The sequence below is a fragment of the Alosa alosa genome, chromosome 16, assembly GCF_017589495.1.
Source record: "Alosa alosa isolate M-15738 ecotype Scorff River chromosome 16, AALO_Geno_1.1, whole genome shotgun sequence".
Taxonomy (NCBI): Eukaryota; Metazoa; Chordata; class Actinopteri; order Clupeiformes; family Clupeidae; genus Alosa; species Alosa alosa.
The window spans coordinates 15,764,522-15,785,576 of record NC_063204.1 but is presented as its reverse complement, the minus strand read 5'-3'; the positions used below and the strand labels follow the sequence as shown (position 1 = coordinate 15,785,576).

The window sequence follows — 21,055 nt, the reverse complement described above, 5'->3', positions numbered from 1 at the left end:
ATTGCATGTTAGCTCTAGAGAAGCTGGGAAATCAAAGTTCGCCGTCTTAACTTTCCAAAGATCACAGTACCCACTCAAAGGCAGGACACAAAAGTGTGCAGAGCAAAACATCTGCATTTCAGATTTAACTACCCTATGACAAGAAGACTGTTCAAAACTGTTGTGGAGAGTGGTGGCTAAGGAGATCTTGTTGAGGTGTTTTTTTTTTTTTTTACAATTAAGTACCTAATCTCATTTGCTATTGAATTTTAGAAGAAATATGTCTGATTAAATTAACTCATAATTGAAACAGTAATGAGATTACATTTAGGTCTCCTTAGTTATGAAATATCCATCTTTGAAGGCTTAAACTTTCCTATGGGATTCCATTCTATTTTATGGATAGTGATTAGTAATACCATAACATATGTAGAAATGAATAGGAGCACACAGTAATGCCTTGTTTACATGTTGATATGAGCATATTGCCATCTCATTCAGTCATGTGACCCTGCCAAAAAAGTTTTACAAACCCAAACTCTGCAGCAGCTGGTTTAAGTAATGCCATTGCATAACACTTTCAGATTACACATTGAAGTTTAAAGTGATGATGATAAAACCTTTATGATGATGTATCTAAAAAAGGAGATGGATGAAGGATATGCATGATGTTGCATAAGCAATTATTTAGAAAGATGATTTCCAGAACACAAACTTCAATGGGTCAAAGATTATTTATTTATATGTTTGTATGCCTAATAATATGTTTCCTCTCCTGGTTGAGTCAGATGCCTCCCTCCATTGTGTTCACGTTTCAGTAACTCCAGAGCATTCCCCATCAACCCTCAGGGCAGAACACTCACTCACATCAAGAAAGAGGCAGGCAGGAGTGGAAAACAGGGCTGACCTTGGCCTTCGCACTTTATTTTCAAATGGGTTCTATACACAGTCAGTGGCCAACAAGTCTTTTCAATGCATCCTCAATCAGTTTCAACTGGGTTACTCCCAAAAGGACTCACAGTTATGGTCTGATTCATACTTGAATATTAGAGACTGTAGTAGCTGTAGAAATAATTAAGACAGATAAAATAAAACAAAAATACCATACAGCCTGGAGTCAAAGAAATTAACTTTAGCTAAATCAAAGTTGACATGCCATTCATCCTTGTGAACCACTCCCACATTTCTTGAAGGGTGGGGAAGTTCTCAAATAGATCATTGTGGAATCTTAAAAGCTTGCACCGATCACAGTCACACATTCTTTCTCTGCATTCTCTTAAATTTCCCCTTGGTGATCAATAAAATATCTATCTATCTATCTCTATCTATTAGTTCAGTTCTAAACCTTCTTTGGTTTCGGTAAATGATTATGGTCTCATTTTCACACACATTTAAATTTTAAATTATCACTGCTTACTTCTGAATTGTTTGACATTCCAATAGCAGTTTGTCCAGTGTAGCCTGAACCTGATGTATGGTGATTTCAGTACACTGTAGGTTTTGAGTCTTGTATAGATTTATCATGAAGGATGGTGCAGTATCCCCAAGAATACATTTGCTGAAAGGAAGAAACTATCACAAGCAAGGCATGCAGCTTGGTTGAAGCACAGTGTCTTGAAGCACAGTGTCTAAATTAGCAGTTGTCATTCATAATATTAAGTAGCCTACAGCACAAATTTGATAAATTCAGGATTTTGCTTAGTTTGCAGTAACTGTTGACCTTTGACCAATCAATGCTGACCTTTGTCTTGATTTTCTTATTATGAATTATTCTGGGATCCACTCCAGGGCTTCAGTCTGCATACATTTTGTTAGCTTCTCTGAAGGATAAGGACACTACATTCTCACAGGTTTCAAACTTTTTCGAACGTGTGAGTTGCTAGGTAACAGATCAGGAAAAAAAACCAGTTTCTTTAATCTTTGCTTCAACAAAATTCTGTTAAGTTGTCAGGATAGTTGAGTTGGAAAGGAATCATGTGACAAGTTCATTGGTGCAAGCCAGGTATTCGGTGCTGTCTGCTCCGTGGCTTTAGGGCAAAGCCATAGCTGTATTGATTCCACAGAATTTTAAAGAGATCATCTGTTTCTGAATAATTAATGTTAAGTTCTCAGACATTGTTCCAGCTTTTATATATCAGGGTTATACCTGCAAAGAACGAAGCTCAGAGGCTGGAGGTTGTAATTTATTTGAAATTCTGCAAAACTCAAGACTTCTTTGTGGTTTATTCACAAACAAATTGGTGCAGTATTGGCAATAAACGGTGTAGTACCCAGAAGTCCATTTCTGAAAGTGTGAAACAAGCACACTCTTTCCCCTTTATCAGTGGCATACTGCCCAAATAGAAAGCCGAGTGGGTGATGAGTCATTTGTGTGTTTTCACAGGACTGGCGTCTATGCCTGTTCTAATCCTCTGCCTGTAGGCCTATTTGACTCTTATTTGAGGTGAGATAAATATGTGATTCAATATCACAAAATCAATCAATGCTGTTGAGTTCTGTATATAAGTTTACATTTTCTCAGTTAGTAATAACATTACTGGCTCTCTCACTGTGAAGTTTATGGTATTTCATTATGAGAGGGGGCACTTTAGTGTTGGAGTCAAATGGAATCAAAGGGAACGGCTTTACTGCATAATATAGAAAGTTTGCCTGAAATACTCCCATTATTCTTGATGGGGTTTTTTCTCGTTCCACAAACTGCTTCTCATGGAAGTTGAACATAGACCTACAGTAACCTTACGCCTACATAGGCATGCCATTAAACTGACTTGTCTTAATGTTGATGTTCCTCTTAATGTTCCTCTTTTTGGGGAATGCTCCATTATCTTTAGCTCTAATCAGCAATCGTAGCGCTCCTGAATCTTTGTCGGCAACTGCTTATATGCCATGCACTTCCTGTAAGGCTTTTCAGCCAGCACAAGCATTTCCGATGGACCATGACCTGCATTGTTCCTGGGAAGAACCTATGCTTGTGTCGAAGTTGAATAAAGAGTTGCACTGTTGGGCATAAACAAGATGTTTAGTGTCGGAGTGGACACGAAAGGAGCAGAATATAATAGAAGATGTCGTTACTGACTCTCCACAGGAAGTAGATGTGCTGGCTGAATCAGCCTTCTATGGCATATATAGTCCACTGTCAGAAGCCAGGATACATGCTACAGTATCTTTTGAGTACTTTTCTTTTAGTTATTTTTCTGCTACCTTATTTAACTTTCTACTGTAGCCTGGAATAATTTTTTGAATGGGGATGTAGGCTATGTGCAAACTACCCTTTAACACGCTAATCTGATTTATAGAATTTTCAGATTTGATCTGATTGATGATAGTCTGAACAGCATAATGATGCATGCATTCCGTCACCTCTGTTTACACAAGGGAATGGCATCTTATGATTATTGTGAAATCTCTGTATAATGGCCTTCAATCTGAATGTTCTGGCTATTGAAATAGGATTTCAAAGTGTCTTTTGCATCACTTTGCAATGTGTTACTCACAACAAATAGATTAGTTTGCAAAAAATCTTTAGCAAAAATATTGATAATATCACAAATATTATTTGGATCAATATTGATTAAGATGGGATATTGTAGATCTTTGATTGGAGGTCTGCTGCACAACTTGAAAGCAAGTGTTTGAATATAGGTTGTTCGTGATGTGTGGACACTGTAATCTGACTCAGAATCTGATTTTATCAAATAATACCAACTCATGGGCTTGTTATTTAGATTGTGATTAAAAACACAAGGAAGACAGGAGAAACAGTTTTTTAGGAGAGGTTGCCTTCCAAAGAAGGCAGGGAAAGGAGATAAGATAGTGAAAGAGTGAGCCAGATAGCAGGTCCTGATAAATGCTCTACAAATACATATTATCAGGGTTTAATTTGTGGGGGAGCTAGAGAGAGCTCTGCTTCTGGACCTCTGAGTCTGAGCGTCTTGAGCTCCCCAATCTCTAGTGGGCAATTTGATTCCCCACTGAAAAATTTCACTCCATGCTAAACTCAAAAATGGGCTGCCCTGGATGATTTGGTGATGTTTGATCCCAGTTTCAACATCACTGAACATACAACAATACTACATACATGACTTTTATGCATATTTCCTCTGTAGCCATACAGAGCATTTTGTGTCCATTGACAACTTAGGGCTCTAATTGGAAACCACAACGTGCACCCCAAACCCACTGCAATGTGTGGTGACCACTCAGTTAGAACAAGCAATGAGACCAATATTTGCTAATTTATTGACACTGGGAACAATCAAGCATAAATAGATTGAGTAATTAGTAGCACTTCTAGAGCAACACCATGGCGGAGGTTGACTGTCAATGAGAGTTGGTCTCCTTTGTTTCTTAGAAGTTTCACAGAAATAGTGCGGGGTTGAAGTAATTCATTTACGGACCACCTCATTTACATGCGGATACACCCGAGTGTTGTGCTGACCCACCCTCAGTGTAATGGTATTAAATAAGCAAAGTGATTTTGCCTAGCAAGGAAATTAGCTTTAGGTCATGTCATGATGGACTTGTCTGCTGTGTTGTGTGTCCTACAAATCAGAACTCTAGGTGTCTCCAGTTTATTAAGTCATGGTATTGCTGTTGTCACTTACTATCAGATGGCAATATATAGCATATAGTGGAAATACACAAGAATATCAATTTCAATTGTATTGATAATAGAATATCAATTTCCATGAAGACTATCAAGATCAACAATATCAAAATCAATATGTGTAGTCCTACTACTAATTATACAAACCACAGAAAAATGACACACAGAGCATATATTTATCTTATCTCTCTATTTCTTGCTCTCTCTCTCTCTCTCTCTCTCTCACACACACACACACACACACACACACGCACACGCGCGCGCGCACACACACACACACACACAAAATACAGATTACACACTGCCTCATCACCAAGGCTATCCACGGCTATGCTGTGACTTTTACTAAAGGCCACTTTCAGCAAATGTCAACCGGCAAACATTGGTAAACAGTCTAAGCGTTGATCAAATTTCAGTGCAGTGACATACGTGTTAAGGTTCTCTATTTTAGGAATAGAGCTGTGATTGGAATCAGGTATTCTAAACAATCAGAGCACTCTGCTGATATGTTTGTACATCTATTTGTCATATGCACTTCTGTGTGCTCTGTTCACTTTTAAATGGCTCACAGTTGTGAAGCAGTTCATGAGGTGTCAACCATATACACTAATACTTTATGTCTCTCCATGGGTTTGTTTAGTATCTGTGTCACACAGAAAGGGCATGTCAACACGGTCATGTCCTTTATAGTTGCTGGAATTCCTCTGATAATTCAGTTCTTTACTTGAGGAGTGATGAGGTTTGAGTACTTCTGCCATCATCAGATATCATCACACTACACAAGAAAACGGCAAAACAAATATTCCAATACACATGACTCATTATTGTTAAGCTCAGGAGCGATATTACATTACATTACATTACATTACATTACATTTGGCTGACGCTTTTTAACCAAAGCGACTAACAACATGGTAAACAGTAAGTTTTAGAACAATTCTCACAATTTTAGGACAGTTTAAAAGAACATTAGAGTACAGTAAGAATAAGTGCGTCGGTGAGTGCTGTTTTTAACAGTTACTTGTCAGTTTAAAACGGCTGGTGAGTGCTAGGATCAGTAAGACTTGTTGTAAGTGTTGCTATGAGAGTAGATGTTCTCTAAAGAGCTGGGTCTTCAGGAGTTTTTTGAAAGTGGAAAAGGATGTCCCTGCCCTTGTAGGAACTGGAAGTGTGTTCCACCAACGAGGAACAACAGATGAGAAAAGTTTGATTGGCTTGAGCGCATCGGGTGGTAGAGCTAGACGCCGCTCGGTCAGAGGAGCGCGAGCGGTCTGGAGGTAGTGTAAGTCTGTAAGAGGGCAATTCAAGTAGGTGGGAGCAGAACCGAGACTACTTTGTAGGCAAGCGTTAGAGACTTGAATTTGATGCGGGCCGCCATAGGTAGCCAGTGTAGCTGGATGAGCAGCGGGTAACATGTGCCCCTTTGGGTTGGTTGTAGACCAGGCGCGCCGCCGTGTTCTGGATCATCTGAAGTGGTTTCACTGCGCAGGCTGGGAGACCTGTCAGGAGGGCATTGCAGTAGTCGAGTCGTGAGATGACTATTGCCTGAACCAGAAGTTGGGTAGCATCTTGAGTCAAGTAAGTCCTGATTTTCCGTATGTTGTAGAGTGCGAAACGGCATGACCAGGCGACTGAGGCAACATGATCTGAGAAGTTTAGTTGGTTGTCAAGAACAACTCCTAGATTTCTTGCAGTCCTGGTCGGTAAAACAGACAGGGAGTCAAATTTGATGTTGATGTCGTGGTGTATGGTAGGTTTAGCTGGGATGACCAGCAGTTCAGTCTTTGAGAGGTTCAGCTGGAGGTGGTGTGCCTTCATCCATGTAGCTATGTCTGAAAGGCAATCCGAGATCCGTGCTGAAACCAGGGGGTTGTCAGGTGGAAAGGACAGATAGAGCTGTGTATCGTCTGCATAGCAGTGGTATGAGAAGCCGTGCGAACGGATAATCTGTCCCAAGGAGGTGGTGTAGATAGCAAAGAGGAGGGGGCCCAGCACTGAGCCCTGGGGGACCCCTGTGGTGAGATGGTGAGGTGCGGATAGCTGACCAAGCCATGGTACGTTAAACGTACCACGAGTATAGAGAGAAGGATACGGTGATTAACCGTGTCAAAGGCAGCCGATAAGTCAAGCAGAATGAGTACTGATGACCGAGCGGTCGCCCTGGCTTCTTTTAAGGCTTCTGTTACAGACAGCAGAGCCGTTTCGGTAGAGTGGCCGCTTTTGAACCCAGACTGATTTGGATCCAGAAGTTTGTTCTGTGAAAGGAAGTCAGAGACCTGTTTGGAGACTGCTCGTTCAATGCCTTTGGATAGGAAAGGCAGTAGTGAGACAGGGCGGTAGTTCTCGACTTGAGCAGGGTTGAGAGAAGCTTTCTTAAGTAACGGTGTTACCCGGGCCATTTTGAACGCTGTTGGAAATGTGCCAGAGGTTAGCGAGGCATTGATCACATGTGTGATAGCTGGAGCGATGGTCGGGCTGATGGACTGAAGTAGGCTCAGAGGTATAGGGTCCAGCGAGCATGTGGTAGGACGGCTGCATGTCAGGAGTCTGGACACTTCACTCGGAGAGAGGCGTGAATGCTGAAAAAAGATGTTCCAGCAGTCCCTAGAGGTTGTAGGAGTCGCGGTATCTGAGTCAGATGCGTTGAGTGGGCATGTAGAGAATTGACTGCTGATTGCCGCCACTTTGTTTGTAAAAAAATGAGGCGAGGGTATCTGCATTAAGGCTGGATGGAGGAGGAGGCAGCTGAGGGTTGAGTAGCGATTTGAAGGTTGAGAAAAGTTTTCGAAAGTGTCTGTAGCTGTTGATTTTGTCATGGTAGAAAGCAGTCTTAGCAGCAGTGATGCTGGCTGAGAAGGAGGTCAGGAGTGTCTGGTAGTTTTTGAGGTCGTCAGCTAGTTTGGATTTGTGCCATTTCCTCTCCTCGGCTCTGAGTTTGGTGCGCTGCGATCGGAGGGTATCATTTAGCCATGGATGAGAATGTTTGGATCGAGCTGGCCTTGTGGTAAGAGGGCACAGCTCGTCTAGACACGAGGTCAGTGTGGAGCAGAGCGAGTTTATATTAATTAAATTATATTAAAATTATGCCTCTTAGGAAGACAATCTAGAAATCAACACAGGTTTACGTGTGATATACAGGAGCGAAATAAGTGGCATGCTGAGAGACAGCAGAAAAACAGAAACATTGACTTTAAAAGCTGTTTGTTTTCATCTGTTTTATTCCCATGAGTGTGCATGAGGGGTACAGCAGGACACTGCTGATATCATTGTCCTGGAGTGTCCTCTTGTAGCTGTGCAAACATGATGAGGACTCTCTCTGGTACACAGGTAGCTTATCAGGACAGCATAGCCTACTATACAGTTCACCACTCAATCATGTCAGAAGTATGGGACATGCAAGCTTATGTAAATTACTATCAATAGTTTGTTACAAGTTGTTTGTCTCTTTGCAGTGAAAGTTCATTAGGTATTTACATACAAATTGTTTTTGTTGAGATTCATTAAATTGGGGCCACTGTCCAACAGTGTCAATGTTTAGTTTGAAGAGCATGGAAAATGTGTGGTAATTGTAACGCAAAGTAGGACTTTAGCTCAAGTTACAGCATTGCATTTGCATAAACACTGCTTCATATCCTCATGTTTTTAAAGAGCCTAATCATTTGCGGTAGAAGGGCCAGTGAGTGTTGATGTTTGCATTCAGTACGAAACGACAAAACTGGAAACACAAATTAGAGACTGTGATAAGAGAAAAAAAGATACGCGAAGAAGTAAAAAACTGTATCTAGTCGTATTCATAATTACTCCCACTTCTACCACCCTTGCCCAGAAGACAGGGTTGAACTGTTGCCCTGATTCTGAAGGAATTGTTTCAAATATGAGAGTAAACAGCAGTGACATGTGCTGTTTAATTAGACATGAGAATAGACCCTCAGGCCCTCACACATGTATTCCCACCTCATGGCTCCGTTAATACCCCCTGTGCCCTCCATCCCCCCAAGTCTGTATCCTCGCTCATATACCTCATCATGGTGGGGAATGTTTTCTCCCATGGCGGTTTTTCACTGTCACAGCTGAAAGTCAGGCAATCACGACACACATCTCGTTTTATGTCCCTGTGTGCTCAACACACATTCAACAGCACATCTCTATTTTCCCAGCGTCTGCCACAAATATAGTGGACCTCAACAGACATTCTCTCGAAAGAGTTATGAGGGAGGAAAACAAAAGTGTACATGTATTTTCTGTCTTCTAACTGGCCTCCTAGATACTTTCTTTAGGGGCTTTTCCCCCTTTTATCTATTTACTGGGATATGATCAATGATCCTAGATACTTCTGACAGAAGAAATGCATGTCTACAAGGAGCACAATGTACAATAAAATAATGCAATTTTGCATTTATATTATTTTTTCTCCATTGACATCCTTCAGGCTAACCAAGGAGCTACCACATCATGCTAGAAATCGATGTGGAAGGGTGGATGAACAACACTAGTACACCACTGAATCCTTGTAGGCTATCTGCAATATTTTGTAGGTCCCTATGATCACCAGCTATGTTGTATCACCAGCATCAGAAATCCAGTGAGGCTTTGCAATAACTCTACAGTATGAAGACTAAACTAACGTTTTATTTTTTTATGTACATACAAGCATAGGAAAACATTAAAAAATCAGAATAATATTGTAATAACTGAAGCTTGTTATTACAATGAATTAATTGTTGATTGATAAACTTATTGTATCAGTTGGAATATGCCATCAAATTGGGCCACTTTCTGGGATGTGTGGAAGCTATGTTTGACACGTGTTTAAGTCTTAGATGTTGACTAGTTCCACAAGCTACAGACCACTTGCAAATATGGCCCTGAATGTCTTTTCCATAGTGCGTTTAGTCAGCCCTCTCTGAAGGGCTTAATGCACCATTGGTGGCTTGATGAGGAGATCTCAATGGCACATCAGGGTCAACAAAGAGCTTAACTGAAAATGTCCAGGTTCACCATAGCATTGAATTTGTGCTTTGACTTATTCAGTTCATAGCAGTTCTTGCATTCCACAGTGTTTTATGATGATGATGGCATGAGACACAACAAACAAGCACACAATGCAGCCATTTTCTAATCTGTATAGTTGCCTGCTGTCTTGTGATGGGAAAAGACAAATGAACCTCTTCTACAGGCGCAACGTTATGGCACCAGTGGTAATTTGCTTTATATATCACACGGAAATATGTTTCCTGTGATAACCCTGATGGTGTCCCTTTGACTGATAAGACCAAGCCCTGGTCTTCCATCCTGATGTCTTGTTGAGCCCTCACCCCCAAAATGTCCCCAAAGACAGGTCATTCCATTAAAGCATTAGCTCAATTTAATACATTTAATTGTCTTCTAACTGATCTGTCAGACACCTAGTGCAATTTCCTGACCTTTAACCAAGGCTAATACATTGATTTTGTTAAATTTCTTCAGATATGAGGTTAATACACAGGAACAGGCTATACATTCTTCTTCTACCTACTTCTTCATGATTAAAGCATGATCTGAATCTGATTCATTGAGCTATTGGGCACTGCGGTTAATACTTTTTTTTTTTTGCATAAAACACTGTCCTGCAGTTTACAGTATACACAATGGACATGACTATACTGTAGTTTGTAAGGGTTGTTTTCTGATACAGACAGTATTTGGTTTTTGATATTGGTTGGTTGTCTCCTTTCTCCTTATTATGACCGCCCGGCCTTGGGCGGGCGGTCATATAGGTTTAGTCAGATTTTTTTTTTTTTTTTTTTTTTTTTTTTTTTTTTCGCATGTCCAAATTTCCGTCAATGATTCCGGGACACTGAAAGACGGGGGTAGACAAAACTTGGTGGGCATGTAACCCCATATGGATAGCATGGAACCATCGTTTTTCGTTTTGATCTGTAGCCCCCACGCTGGACTGCACCCCCCGAAAGGAGGGTAGGGCAGACACAGTTTTCTGTGAATATCTCGAGAACCGTAAGGTTTAGGAGGACCACCTTTTTTTTTGTATGTTGATCTCAAGGGGCCATGTCAACCCATTCCATAACCACTAATTTCATGTATAGCGCCACCTAGTTAAACACAAAAAAGTAAAAATGAGGTGTTGTAATTGTAGGTATCTGTGACCTAACATAGTCAAAACTGCACGAAATTGGAAGTGTAGGATCATTATGACACCCTCTGTATGCACGCCAAGTTTTGTGGAATTCCGTTCATTGGGGGCCACACAATAAATTAATTTATGTTACTATACACCAACTGGCCTGTAGGTGGCGGAGACAGTTTTCTGTGAATATCTCGAGAACCGTAGGGGCCTGGGGAGGTCCACCTTTTTTTTGCATGTTGGTCTTAAGGGGGCCTGTCAACCCATCCCATTACCACTTATTTCATGTATAGCGCCACCTAGTTAAAAATTAAAAGCAAAAATTAGGGTGTTTTCATCACAATATCTCTGGCTGACAAGGTCAAAACTGCACGAAATTAAAAGTGTAGGATCATTATGACACCCTCCGAATGCATGCCAAGTTTTGTGTACTTTCGGTCAATGGGGGCCCTACAATAAAATAACGTATGTGTACATTTAGTGACGTACACCAACAAGGATTCCCGGGACACTGAAAGACCGGGGTACACAAAACTTGGTGGGCATGTACCCCCACATGGATAGCATGGAACCGTCATTTTTCGTTTTGATCTGCAGCCCCCCCGCTGGACTGGACCCCCCGAAAGGAGTGTAGGGCAGACACAGTTCTCTGTGGGCAGACACAGTTCTCTTTTATGGTATGTTGGTCTCAAGGGCCCACATAAACCTGGCTCATAATCACTCATTTGTGATTTGCACCCCCCCCGGTAAAAAATGAAAATGCAATATTATTCTGCTTTAATCGCCCCTATCTTCAGTTAAGATGTTCAGAACTGCACCAAATTTTATGTGTATGATTGACCTGGCATTCTCTTGGGGTCTGGGGGTATGCCAAGTTTCAGTAGAATTTCATCCATGGGGGTCTAAAAATTAGGTTATGTGTACATTTAGTGACTGTACACTCATTGGCCTGTAAATGGCGGTGCACACATATAAACATGCACACACACAGGCACCCACATACTATCGGTATTAGAACGGCCGATACATAATTACAAATTCAGTAGGATCAAAAGAAAGCCAAAATAAATATTCATCATCATCATCATGGCTGCATTTTCAGTATTGGCGATAAGTAGTCGTTTGTCCACTAGATGGCGATCGTTGCAGTGAGACGTAATTTTGTTGGAAGTTAAAAGTGGGTTGGGGAAAACAATGGACACTTCCTACAAGGACTGTAATTTACAGCAGCTTAACATCTAATAAGGACAGGACGATGTTCACATGAAGTTTAATTCCCATTTCTTCTTGAAGCCGAAATAAATCTGAGGATGTTTATCGGACATGCTTGGTTTTACTGCAGGTAACGTTAATCTTGTAATATCAATAAGGACCTAGGTAATGTTACCGTTAGCGTTGGTTGAGTGGTAGAGGCCCATTTGATTGATTGCATTTGTAGAAAACTATAAATGCGGTTATACCAAGCAAATTGATAGCAGCACTGTTTGTATCTTTCGACTGTCATTTATTGCACGTGCTACAAAATCATTCTGTGCAATGGAAGATTTACCAACGTTACACCGGTCTGATACAGTTTTGCCTATACATGCGTGAGACTGAGACGCCTGTTTATTTAGTTTTAAGTGCGTGCAGGGTGTGAGAGGGGAATCGATGTGCTTTGATTACAGCTTGGTAGTTGTAGTCTGTGAAATTAAAAAGCACGTGTGTGTGAAGTATCCAAACAATGACACCTTCATTTCATTATGGCTGCTTTAGCAAAACACCTTAAGCTATGTGTAGTGGGTCCCATTTAGAAGTGGCTACTTCATTCGCGCTTTCCTTGACTCATGGAGCTGCGTGAATGTTATTACAACTTTTCGCCACGATATGGCAGTTTAAGTCCGCTTGATACTGTAAGTCGTAAGCCATTGGTTTCCAAAGGAGATTTTATTTGTGTCGCCAGCATAGCCTATTGACAATTTATGTTGTAAATAGGCCTACCTTATAATCCTACCTGTAGCTTAGGGAAGCTAACAGCTTTCTATTAGGATCTAGTTTGTTAGTTACAGTTTTGTCATAACTCCCTAATGCATTTTTGCATTTAGAATAGCCAGAGCGTGTATATCTCAATCTGAAAATTAAACAATATCGGGTGCCTATGGACTAGGCTGGGTGAACCCAGCCTGATCTGCCCGCTATTTATTTTTGATTTCTTAAAAGATTGAGCTTGGTCTGATGAAAGCCAGACTAGCCATGGACCTCAGTTACACAATGCAAGGGAACATGAATCAGCCTATATTTGCAATTTAACAATAACGGACAAAAGCTCTTCAACTTTGGCCCGTTAAAATGTGTATGAACAGTCTAGCGGCGCATTTCATCAAGGCCCATTTGGACATGTCAGTTATTTGCACCACTGGTTAGATGTAAAACAGCATTTCGTTTCAGACTACTGTTACTTAATTTGTGCATTAACAATAACGTTTCAGACTACTGTTACTTAATTTGTGCATTGACAATAAAGTATTACATGAACTAAAGATGACTAAAATCTTATGTAGAAGAAGAAATATTCACAAAAAATCCATCCATCCATCCAAAAATGACCTTTGTTTTTGATAGCTGTTGAAAACGGCATGGAACTGACAGAGATGTTTTTGTTTATAAATACATAAAAAATAAATAAATAAATAAATAAATAACATTATGCTGATACCTTTTGCTTTTCCCAAATACAATGTAGCCTACAGGTGTAAGTGACCTTTCATCAATCCAGTTGCAATGGATGAACTGTGATGAACTGCCCTACTTGTGATTGTTTAGAGATTTTAAAGGTTTTATAACAATGCTACATCTTCTTTGGCTATTCTACAATCTATTCACCTTTTCAGCACCAGTAGGCTACTTTCTGTGCAGCCGCACACACACACTCAGGCATGCCAAACAAGCATACACAAAAGTTTCAAGAGTGGAGGATGGAGTAAAATATGGAGACAAATTGAAGTGTGATTTATTTTCGCGGATCGGATGTACAGGACTGAGCGGCGGTCATATTTTGTACCGCTATGCGGTACATCTAGTTCATCTTTCCATGTGGACAGAAAAATACTGTACCACTGTAAAATAAAACAATTAAATGGAAAAACCCTCTAAATATTTCAGGCTTTCTTGTATGTGGCCTATACACCCCGGAGCCTGGGGCTGATCACCGAAACAGTGCTGACTGCATGAATAAAAACTGCACAATCTTGCATAGTGATGGAGTAGTGGGACAGCTGTGCTGATGTGTCTGCTGCTGTTGTTTTTAGCTCCTTTGTGCTGCATTATGACCTCTCCCTGTCTCTCCTTCTCTCCCCACCCCCTCTCTTACTCTCTTATGGGTTCTTTCTCTCGCCCTCTGCACCATTGTGAATAAACGAATGATGCATCCTTCTCTACCCCACTACAAGATGCACTTCAAAACCAAACCCCCCACTGGCTTTCATACATATTTTTAGGCAGGATGCTGTCTGGGGCAGTGCACAGAATGCTTTCCCATTATTATCATAGCTACTAAGGGGAATCTGTCTGTGCTGAAACATATTTTAGATTTCCCTTTAAGTGATCATGATGTCAATCCTAAAAAATATATTTTGCACCTTACAAACAACTAATGGTGTATTGGTTGCTGTGAGCCATGTGCTGAAAAATGCTTACACATATAATGCTTGTTTGTTTCTTAATTATATTACACATGTAAATAATTACTAAGATACGGAGTTGCTAACGATATCAGTGTATCCAACTGAAGCTCCAACCCACACAGACTTGCTAGGGAGAGCTGAGGACACAGGTTCTGGTGGTGACTACTAATTTTCCTGTGACCGCTTTAAAGGCACAATGAGGGTTCAGAGCCCCAGCCCCAGTCCCCTTTATCCTTTACTGACACACACATGCATAACAATATATATACATGTACATACATACATACATTTACATAAATCATGCCATTTTAATGCATCCACAGGACAAATTATATGAATATATTAATTTCTCTATTGCTCAAAAGAAGCTAATAGGTCAACATGGATATCATGGATTTATCTCTTGGTACTTGGTATGCAATCAAAATAGGTAATTATTTAATTGATCAAGTAACACGCTGACTACGACTTCCACATTTCCATATCCAGAACTATTTATCAATTCATTATGTGCTGAGAATATCTAATTGGAAATTATGTAGCCACCACTCCGTCCCACCGGATATTTCACTGTTTGCTGGATGACACATTGAAATTTTATGACGGGGAACTCTTTACGGGTTGGTTTTCATGTTGCTTCACATTACAAAGTAGACAAGAGCTCACGCCTTTTAGCACAGAGCTTTGCTGTAATTACAGTAACGTCTTCTTCAACAGACTCCACAGCTAACGATCAATTTGCCAACATCTGTATCTGTCTCTACTTCGCTCAGGGTTATGCTCTGAGGAGACTTATCTTGGGTTTTTACATTTGCTGTAATGGCTAATCCAACCTTGCTCTGACAGCATCGAGCTTTGCAGAAGCCAAGCTTCTGGGTCAAGGCAGTAAAGTTTGCTTGTTAAATGTTTTATTCTGATAGCAGCCAGAAATATCTTCTCACACCTACCACCCTCTTACTATGAGACTGTAGGCTGTTTATGTGTGTATTTCACATTGGCATTATCAGAGGTATTATTTCAATCAATGAGGAAAGGCTTTTTACTTGCAGCTATTTATGAACTGTGACCCTGGGGTTATAATTTTTTATTTGCACGGTTTTAGTGATGCGGTAAGAATTTGCTCCGTGCACACTGAACTGATACATGGATATATGAACAATTAATGAATGTATTTGTTTGTCTTGGTGACAACATTAAAAACAAACAAACAAACAAACATGAAAAGGTTCACTTTAGACAGGAACAGCATTCTGCCATGCACACAAATCAAACTTCTTGTAGTATTTTCTACCCTTCGATTGTTGATAAAATCAATCTATTTGTTTTTTTTGTCAGTTAGTGGAGACCTCTGCTGTAGCTCAAAGGCTGCTTCAGGCTTTGTATGTTGTGCTGTTTGTTGATTTCAAAACGTTGTACCTAGTGCAGCCTCTTGGAGTAGCTACTCAACAACACTTCAGAAAATAAATACCACAAAACACTGTGCTGCAAATAAAAGTGTTTTCTTTTGACATATGCACTGCCAGTAAATGCCAGTACTTAACATGTACTACAGTACAAAGATTAGAAGGCCTTTGTATTGATGCAAAATAAATAAAGTTCACCCAATCTTTCCTCAGTAACTTGGAAAATGAGTTAAGGCAAAGAGCAAAAAGTCAGCCCTGAGAGGACATTTGCATACAAAGTGACAATCAGTGTCAGTATTGATTCAGCGTGTCTTTGGTTCACGTTGCCCTTTCACATTTTCTCTCAGTATGCCCGGGAATTAAAATAAAAAAGGAAACACACGCAAGGATATACATACGCTCATGATGTTTTATAATGCGTTATTTAATTTTTAATCCTTATATATTTCAAACAACAAAAGTTAGAGCCATCTGGAGTTGTGTGTGGTGACGGTTCCATGAAGTTGTGCCAGATGTTCTTTTTCTGCATGCCTTCCACTTGCTGCCTCTCCAGCACAGCTGCAAAATAGTTAACTGTAAGTAATTCTTAACCTGACAGTGATGGCAGAATTAAGTTTTCCACCTGGACATGTCAGCAAAACTGTAATGCAGCCGTCTGGTTCTTTACTGCCCTGTCCAGTTCCATGTGAGGGATCAGCCAGGAAAGTTAAGTATCTCTGTCAGAACACATACATATAGACTTTCAAAGAAGCATTCAGCAGAGTAAAGTATCGCTGTCAGAACACAGATATAGACATTCAAAGAAGCATTCACAAAAAGCTGAGTCAATGAAAAAGCAAAATAAAAAAAAAGCAAAATAAAAAAAAGCAAAAAAAAGCAAAATCTTCAAGTAAAGAATAATATAACTAAAGTGTCTCTGGACCTAGACGAGGTCAACTGAACTCAAATAACTGACCAAACCAAATGAGACACAAGGGGAACATACATTCTGGTTGAATAGAGCAACAAATGCTGTTTGGATGGTGATTAGAGTTAATTTAAATGCAATAAGCCCCGAGAGGCCGTAGGTTACACTTATTTTTTTACCCGGAGAGAAGAAATACTTTTTTCTGATTGGCTGGTGGGGTGGCTATTAATTCTGACACCAGACAGACATACATTTTTCACACATAACTGGTTGGAAATACTTGTGCAATAACCTTTGTTTTGATGAGCAACCCATCATAATCCAAAAAGTATTCAACTTTTTTTGTGGTTAACACTGACATTTTTAGTTCCACCGTTCAGATTCCTTGTACAATAATTTCCTGAGTATTATCTGCTCGCCTATAAACCGCAGGGCAGTGTTTTTATGCAAATAAAAACACAAAACCGTGTATTGACCTCACCTGTATATTATTTTATGAAACATTATTTTATAATGACTCAGAATCAGATTGTGATTTAATAAGAAAGAAGAATTAATTAAATAAATTCATTCCCATGTATAGCCTGGGCCTGTGTATTAACCTTATACCTGAAGAAAGTTTGCAAAATCAATGGATAAACCTCGGTTAATAGTCGGTACTTCCTAGGTGTGCAGGCACGACAACCAATGCTCTGCCCGCCCATGGAACCCAGAATCTCATAGACTGGATATCACGGAACATCTGCCATCACACTCTCTCTCCTTCTCAAAACTCATACATACAGTACAGTATATGGAAAAAGAACAGAAAAGTATTACTTTTTTTGTCTGATTTCATTTCATTTTAACACTTTAGTCTTTTGAGATATTATGGATTTTCTGCAGGAATGAAATAAACCCACCACAAGCCTGGTGTTCCTCAAGCAAACTTGCTCTCATCTCATTACACTGTGTCGGCACCCCTAGGAACTCTGAATGTACTAGATGGACAAGAGATTGGAAAACATTAGGCTTAAGAAGTGACCTGATTAGAAGATACATGTCTGTACTTTCTTTAATACCTTCCACATTAATTAGTACAGTGGTATTAGTATAGAGAATGATCATCATCTGTATTCACACAGCATCTTGACATCCCCCAATTGTCTTTGAACACTTTTTGTCTGCAATTTAAACAAAAAAAAAAAGCAGCCCATAGGGCAAGAAGTATAAAGATCAATTGGTATCTTATTTGCATTTAATTGTAACAAGTAGCAACATGAGTTACAGTATGGAGATGATAATAATAATGAATAGCCTTTGGATCATTGGAATCCTCCTGAATAAAGCATGTGCTCTATGGACCCTTTCAACAAGGTAAACACAAACAATGCTTCAACATTCTATTTGGGCCCCAATCTACTTCCTCTGCATTAAGATAACATATGGAATGTTAAAAAGGAAGTCTTGTGGGGCCAACTATGATGCTGATAATGGAACTCTCCTGAAAGGGTGACAGTGTCAGCTGACATTTACAGCCAACTCTAACTTCCATCCTTTCCAAAATGTCATGTCCAAGAAATGTTGTGGTTAAAATTGCTGGCCGTTGACATGCCATTTTTTCCTCCATCCCTTACTCATGTTTTACTAATAGACATTCAATTCGAGTGAACAGACACAGAAACAAATGTACCATCTGAAATGGCTCAGTCTGTCAGAGGCAGATTGGAGCAAAAAACAGCCAGGGAATTTGCTGTCAAGTGGTCCCAATTTGATAAGCCAAATTTGATCAATGAATCATAAACACATTTGTTTGTGTTAGGATAATATGTAAAACAATGAACTTCATTTTAGAAGGTTTCCTCCTTATTGTTGAGTGATCAGAAAGTAGACTACCAAGGAAAAAAAACTTGCACACCATTGTTTGCCGTTGAAAAATAAATAAACAAAGTGTTTAATCCATCAACCAATGTGCTACCAAGTGAGGTGATGTACAAACGTTTCGGTCCTCAGACCTTCATTAGTGCAAACCATACACAATGACGTTAGAAATCTATCTAGGAATGGGTAGAGTCTCTTCTACCCGTAGGAGGAGCTGTACAGGACAGATGATCCTTCAGTGTGAAGCGTGCTGGATCTACTACCTCAAAACATTACCTCCACATGGGTTAAATGATGACTTCGATTTGACTTGCTTCCTTTGAGCTGGTTTATCTGAGAATGTTCAATCTGCTGATTATATATCCGAATATCCATCTACAGTGATGGCCAAAAGTATTGGCACCCATGCTAAAGTTGACTGAAAAGAGGAATATAAAATCATCTTTTGGAAATTGATCTTAATGCCTTAAGTGAAAAATTAGGAAATATCTAACCTTTAAGGACACCAATTTTCTTAGTGAATGAATAATGTATCATAAATAAATAAATGTTCTTCCTTAAAATACAGGGGTCATAAGTATTCCCACCCCTATGTTAAATTCCCATAGAGACAGGCAGATTTTTATTTTTAAAGGCCAGTTATATCATGGATCCAGAATACTGTGCATCCTGATAAAGTTACCTTGGCCTTTGGAATTAAAATAGCCCCACATCATCACATACCCTTCACCCTACCTAGAGATTGGCATGGGTGTTATTTCAGTTAGCCTATTAGCTGGTTTGATGCTCATTGAGCTCAATGCAAATCAAACCAGCTAATAGGCTAACTGAAATAACACCCATGATAATGATAAAAATTAAATCTACACAGAGGTCCCTGACAAGACTTTTTCCTCCAAAACTTCCTGGTCTGGTTTAGGTTCACCTGCAAGAGATCATTCGGACCATGAGCATCAAATGTATTCCTGTAATTAAATTCAGACAGGATAGTCTGTTGATGCTAGCAAACAGCCCACCTACAGTATGTGGTGTATTATGCAAGTGCCATTCATTTTGTGTAATCAAACATTTTGAATTATGTAATCCAATCAAATCATAGTAGTATATTGTGTTCTAGGCTTACAATAACTGATATATATATTATCTGGTCATTCTCATCATGCAAGGTAGAGTTAACCAATCTAACTAATTAACAGAGTATTCATTCAACCCAATTACTGTCAAACAATGTCAACTATTTTTTTTCCAGTTGTACCATTTTAGAAAAATTGAGTGTCTTCTCTAAACATTTGTGCACCACTGACTAAACCTTGGAAATGGTCTCTAGCATTAAAACCCTGAAAAAAATATATTTACTTAAGTCATTAGTTAATTTATTAGTACATTCCTTAGTTCACAACACTTACCATAACACATCACCTGTTCACTGCTGACTTTTTATGTTTTATGTACTTAAGTCAGGTATTTTTAAAAATAGGGTGTTTTTTTTTTTCTTTTCGTGGTGCTCCTTTATCTTAACTGCTAGCCTTTTATGTTTTCAGCCACAAACTGCCCCAAGGGCTGGACATTTTGCCGTTTTCATTGCAAAGCCCTCGGCCCTATTACAGTGTTCACATCAATGGCCAGTTGAATATCTGCATATTCTTTAAAGAGGTTGGAGGTTGTAGGGGGAAAAAAAACTTCCCCATGGTAATCCATGCCTGGAATTTTATTCAATACTACTCCTTATGCAGTAGGTATGGTCGACTTTTCAGCATATTTATCTATTGTGTGGTTGTGTCTTCCCTTTCTCCTAGCTTCACTCGGATGTTGACAACGGGGAGGGGAATGTGAAATATGTTCTCTCGGGAGAGGGAGCCTCTTCAATATTCACCATTGACGAGAACACCGGAGACATTCATGCGACCAAAAGGCTGGATCGGGAGGTTCAGGCCTACTACACACTGAGGGCCCAGGCGGTGGACAGCCTGACCAGCCGGCCAGTTGAACCTGAGTCCGAGTTTGTTGTGAAAGTCCAAGACATCAATGACAACGAACCCAAGTTCCCTGACGGTCCTTACACAGCTGGTGTGTCTGAGATGTCTCCTCTTGGTAAGTTTCTCTCTCACCCTTTTTTATATTTTTATAGTCTTTCTCCTTTTTTTTTTGTAAACTGCAGAACTGAAATTAGTTCTTATGGCATTACAGTGATAGGAACAGGAGCAACAGGACCATTTGGAATGCATAGTTTTGAATACAGCAGCACTGAGTGCAGGTTAAATGTACCTAGAACAACATTTAGTAGTGCTTTATTAACTTTCATCAGATCATGAAGACTCCAACCACGCAGGGAATGCCGATTCTTTTGAAGTAGCCTGTTTGGCTGCAGCAGCTTATTTGTGCTAATTGCTGATCAATGAGGACCAAAATAATATTGTTTTTCCCATGAAGCATCTGTGAAAGTGAGAAGCGTGTGAATCCAGCCAACTAAAGTAGCCCATAACAATATTACTTTAAAAACACTGTAATGTTGTGTTT

General features: G+C 39.8%; 1 protein-coding gene across 2 annotated transcripts in view; it reads left to right on the top strand.

The window, feature by feature from the left end:
* Positions 1-21,055, top strand: part of LOC125309716 (cadherin-7-like) — a 75,731-nt gene that overhangs the window by 12,010 nt on the left and 42,666 nt on the right. For both annotated transcript variants that reach the window (XM_048266795.1, XM_048266796.1), the window contains exon 3: positions 20,335-20,629. In XM_048266795.1, the coding sequence (XP_048122752.1) occupies positions 20,335-20,629 (295 nt within the window). The remainder of the gene's footprint in view (positions 1-20,334; positions 20,630-21,055) is intronic.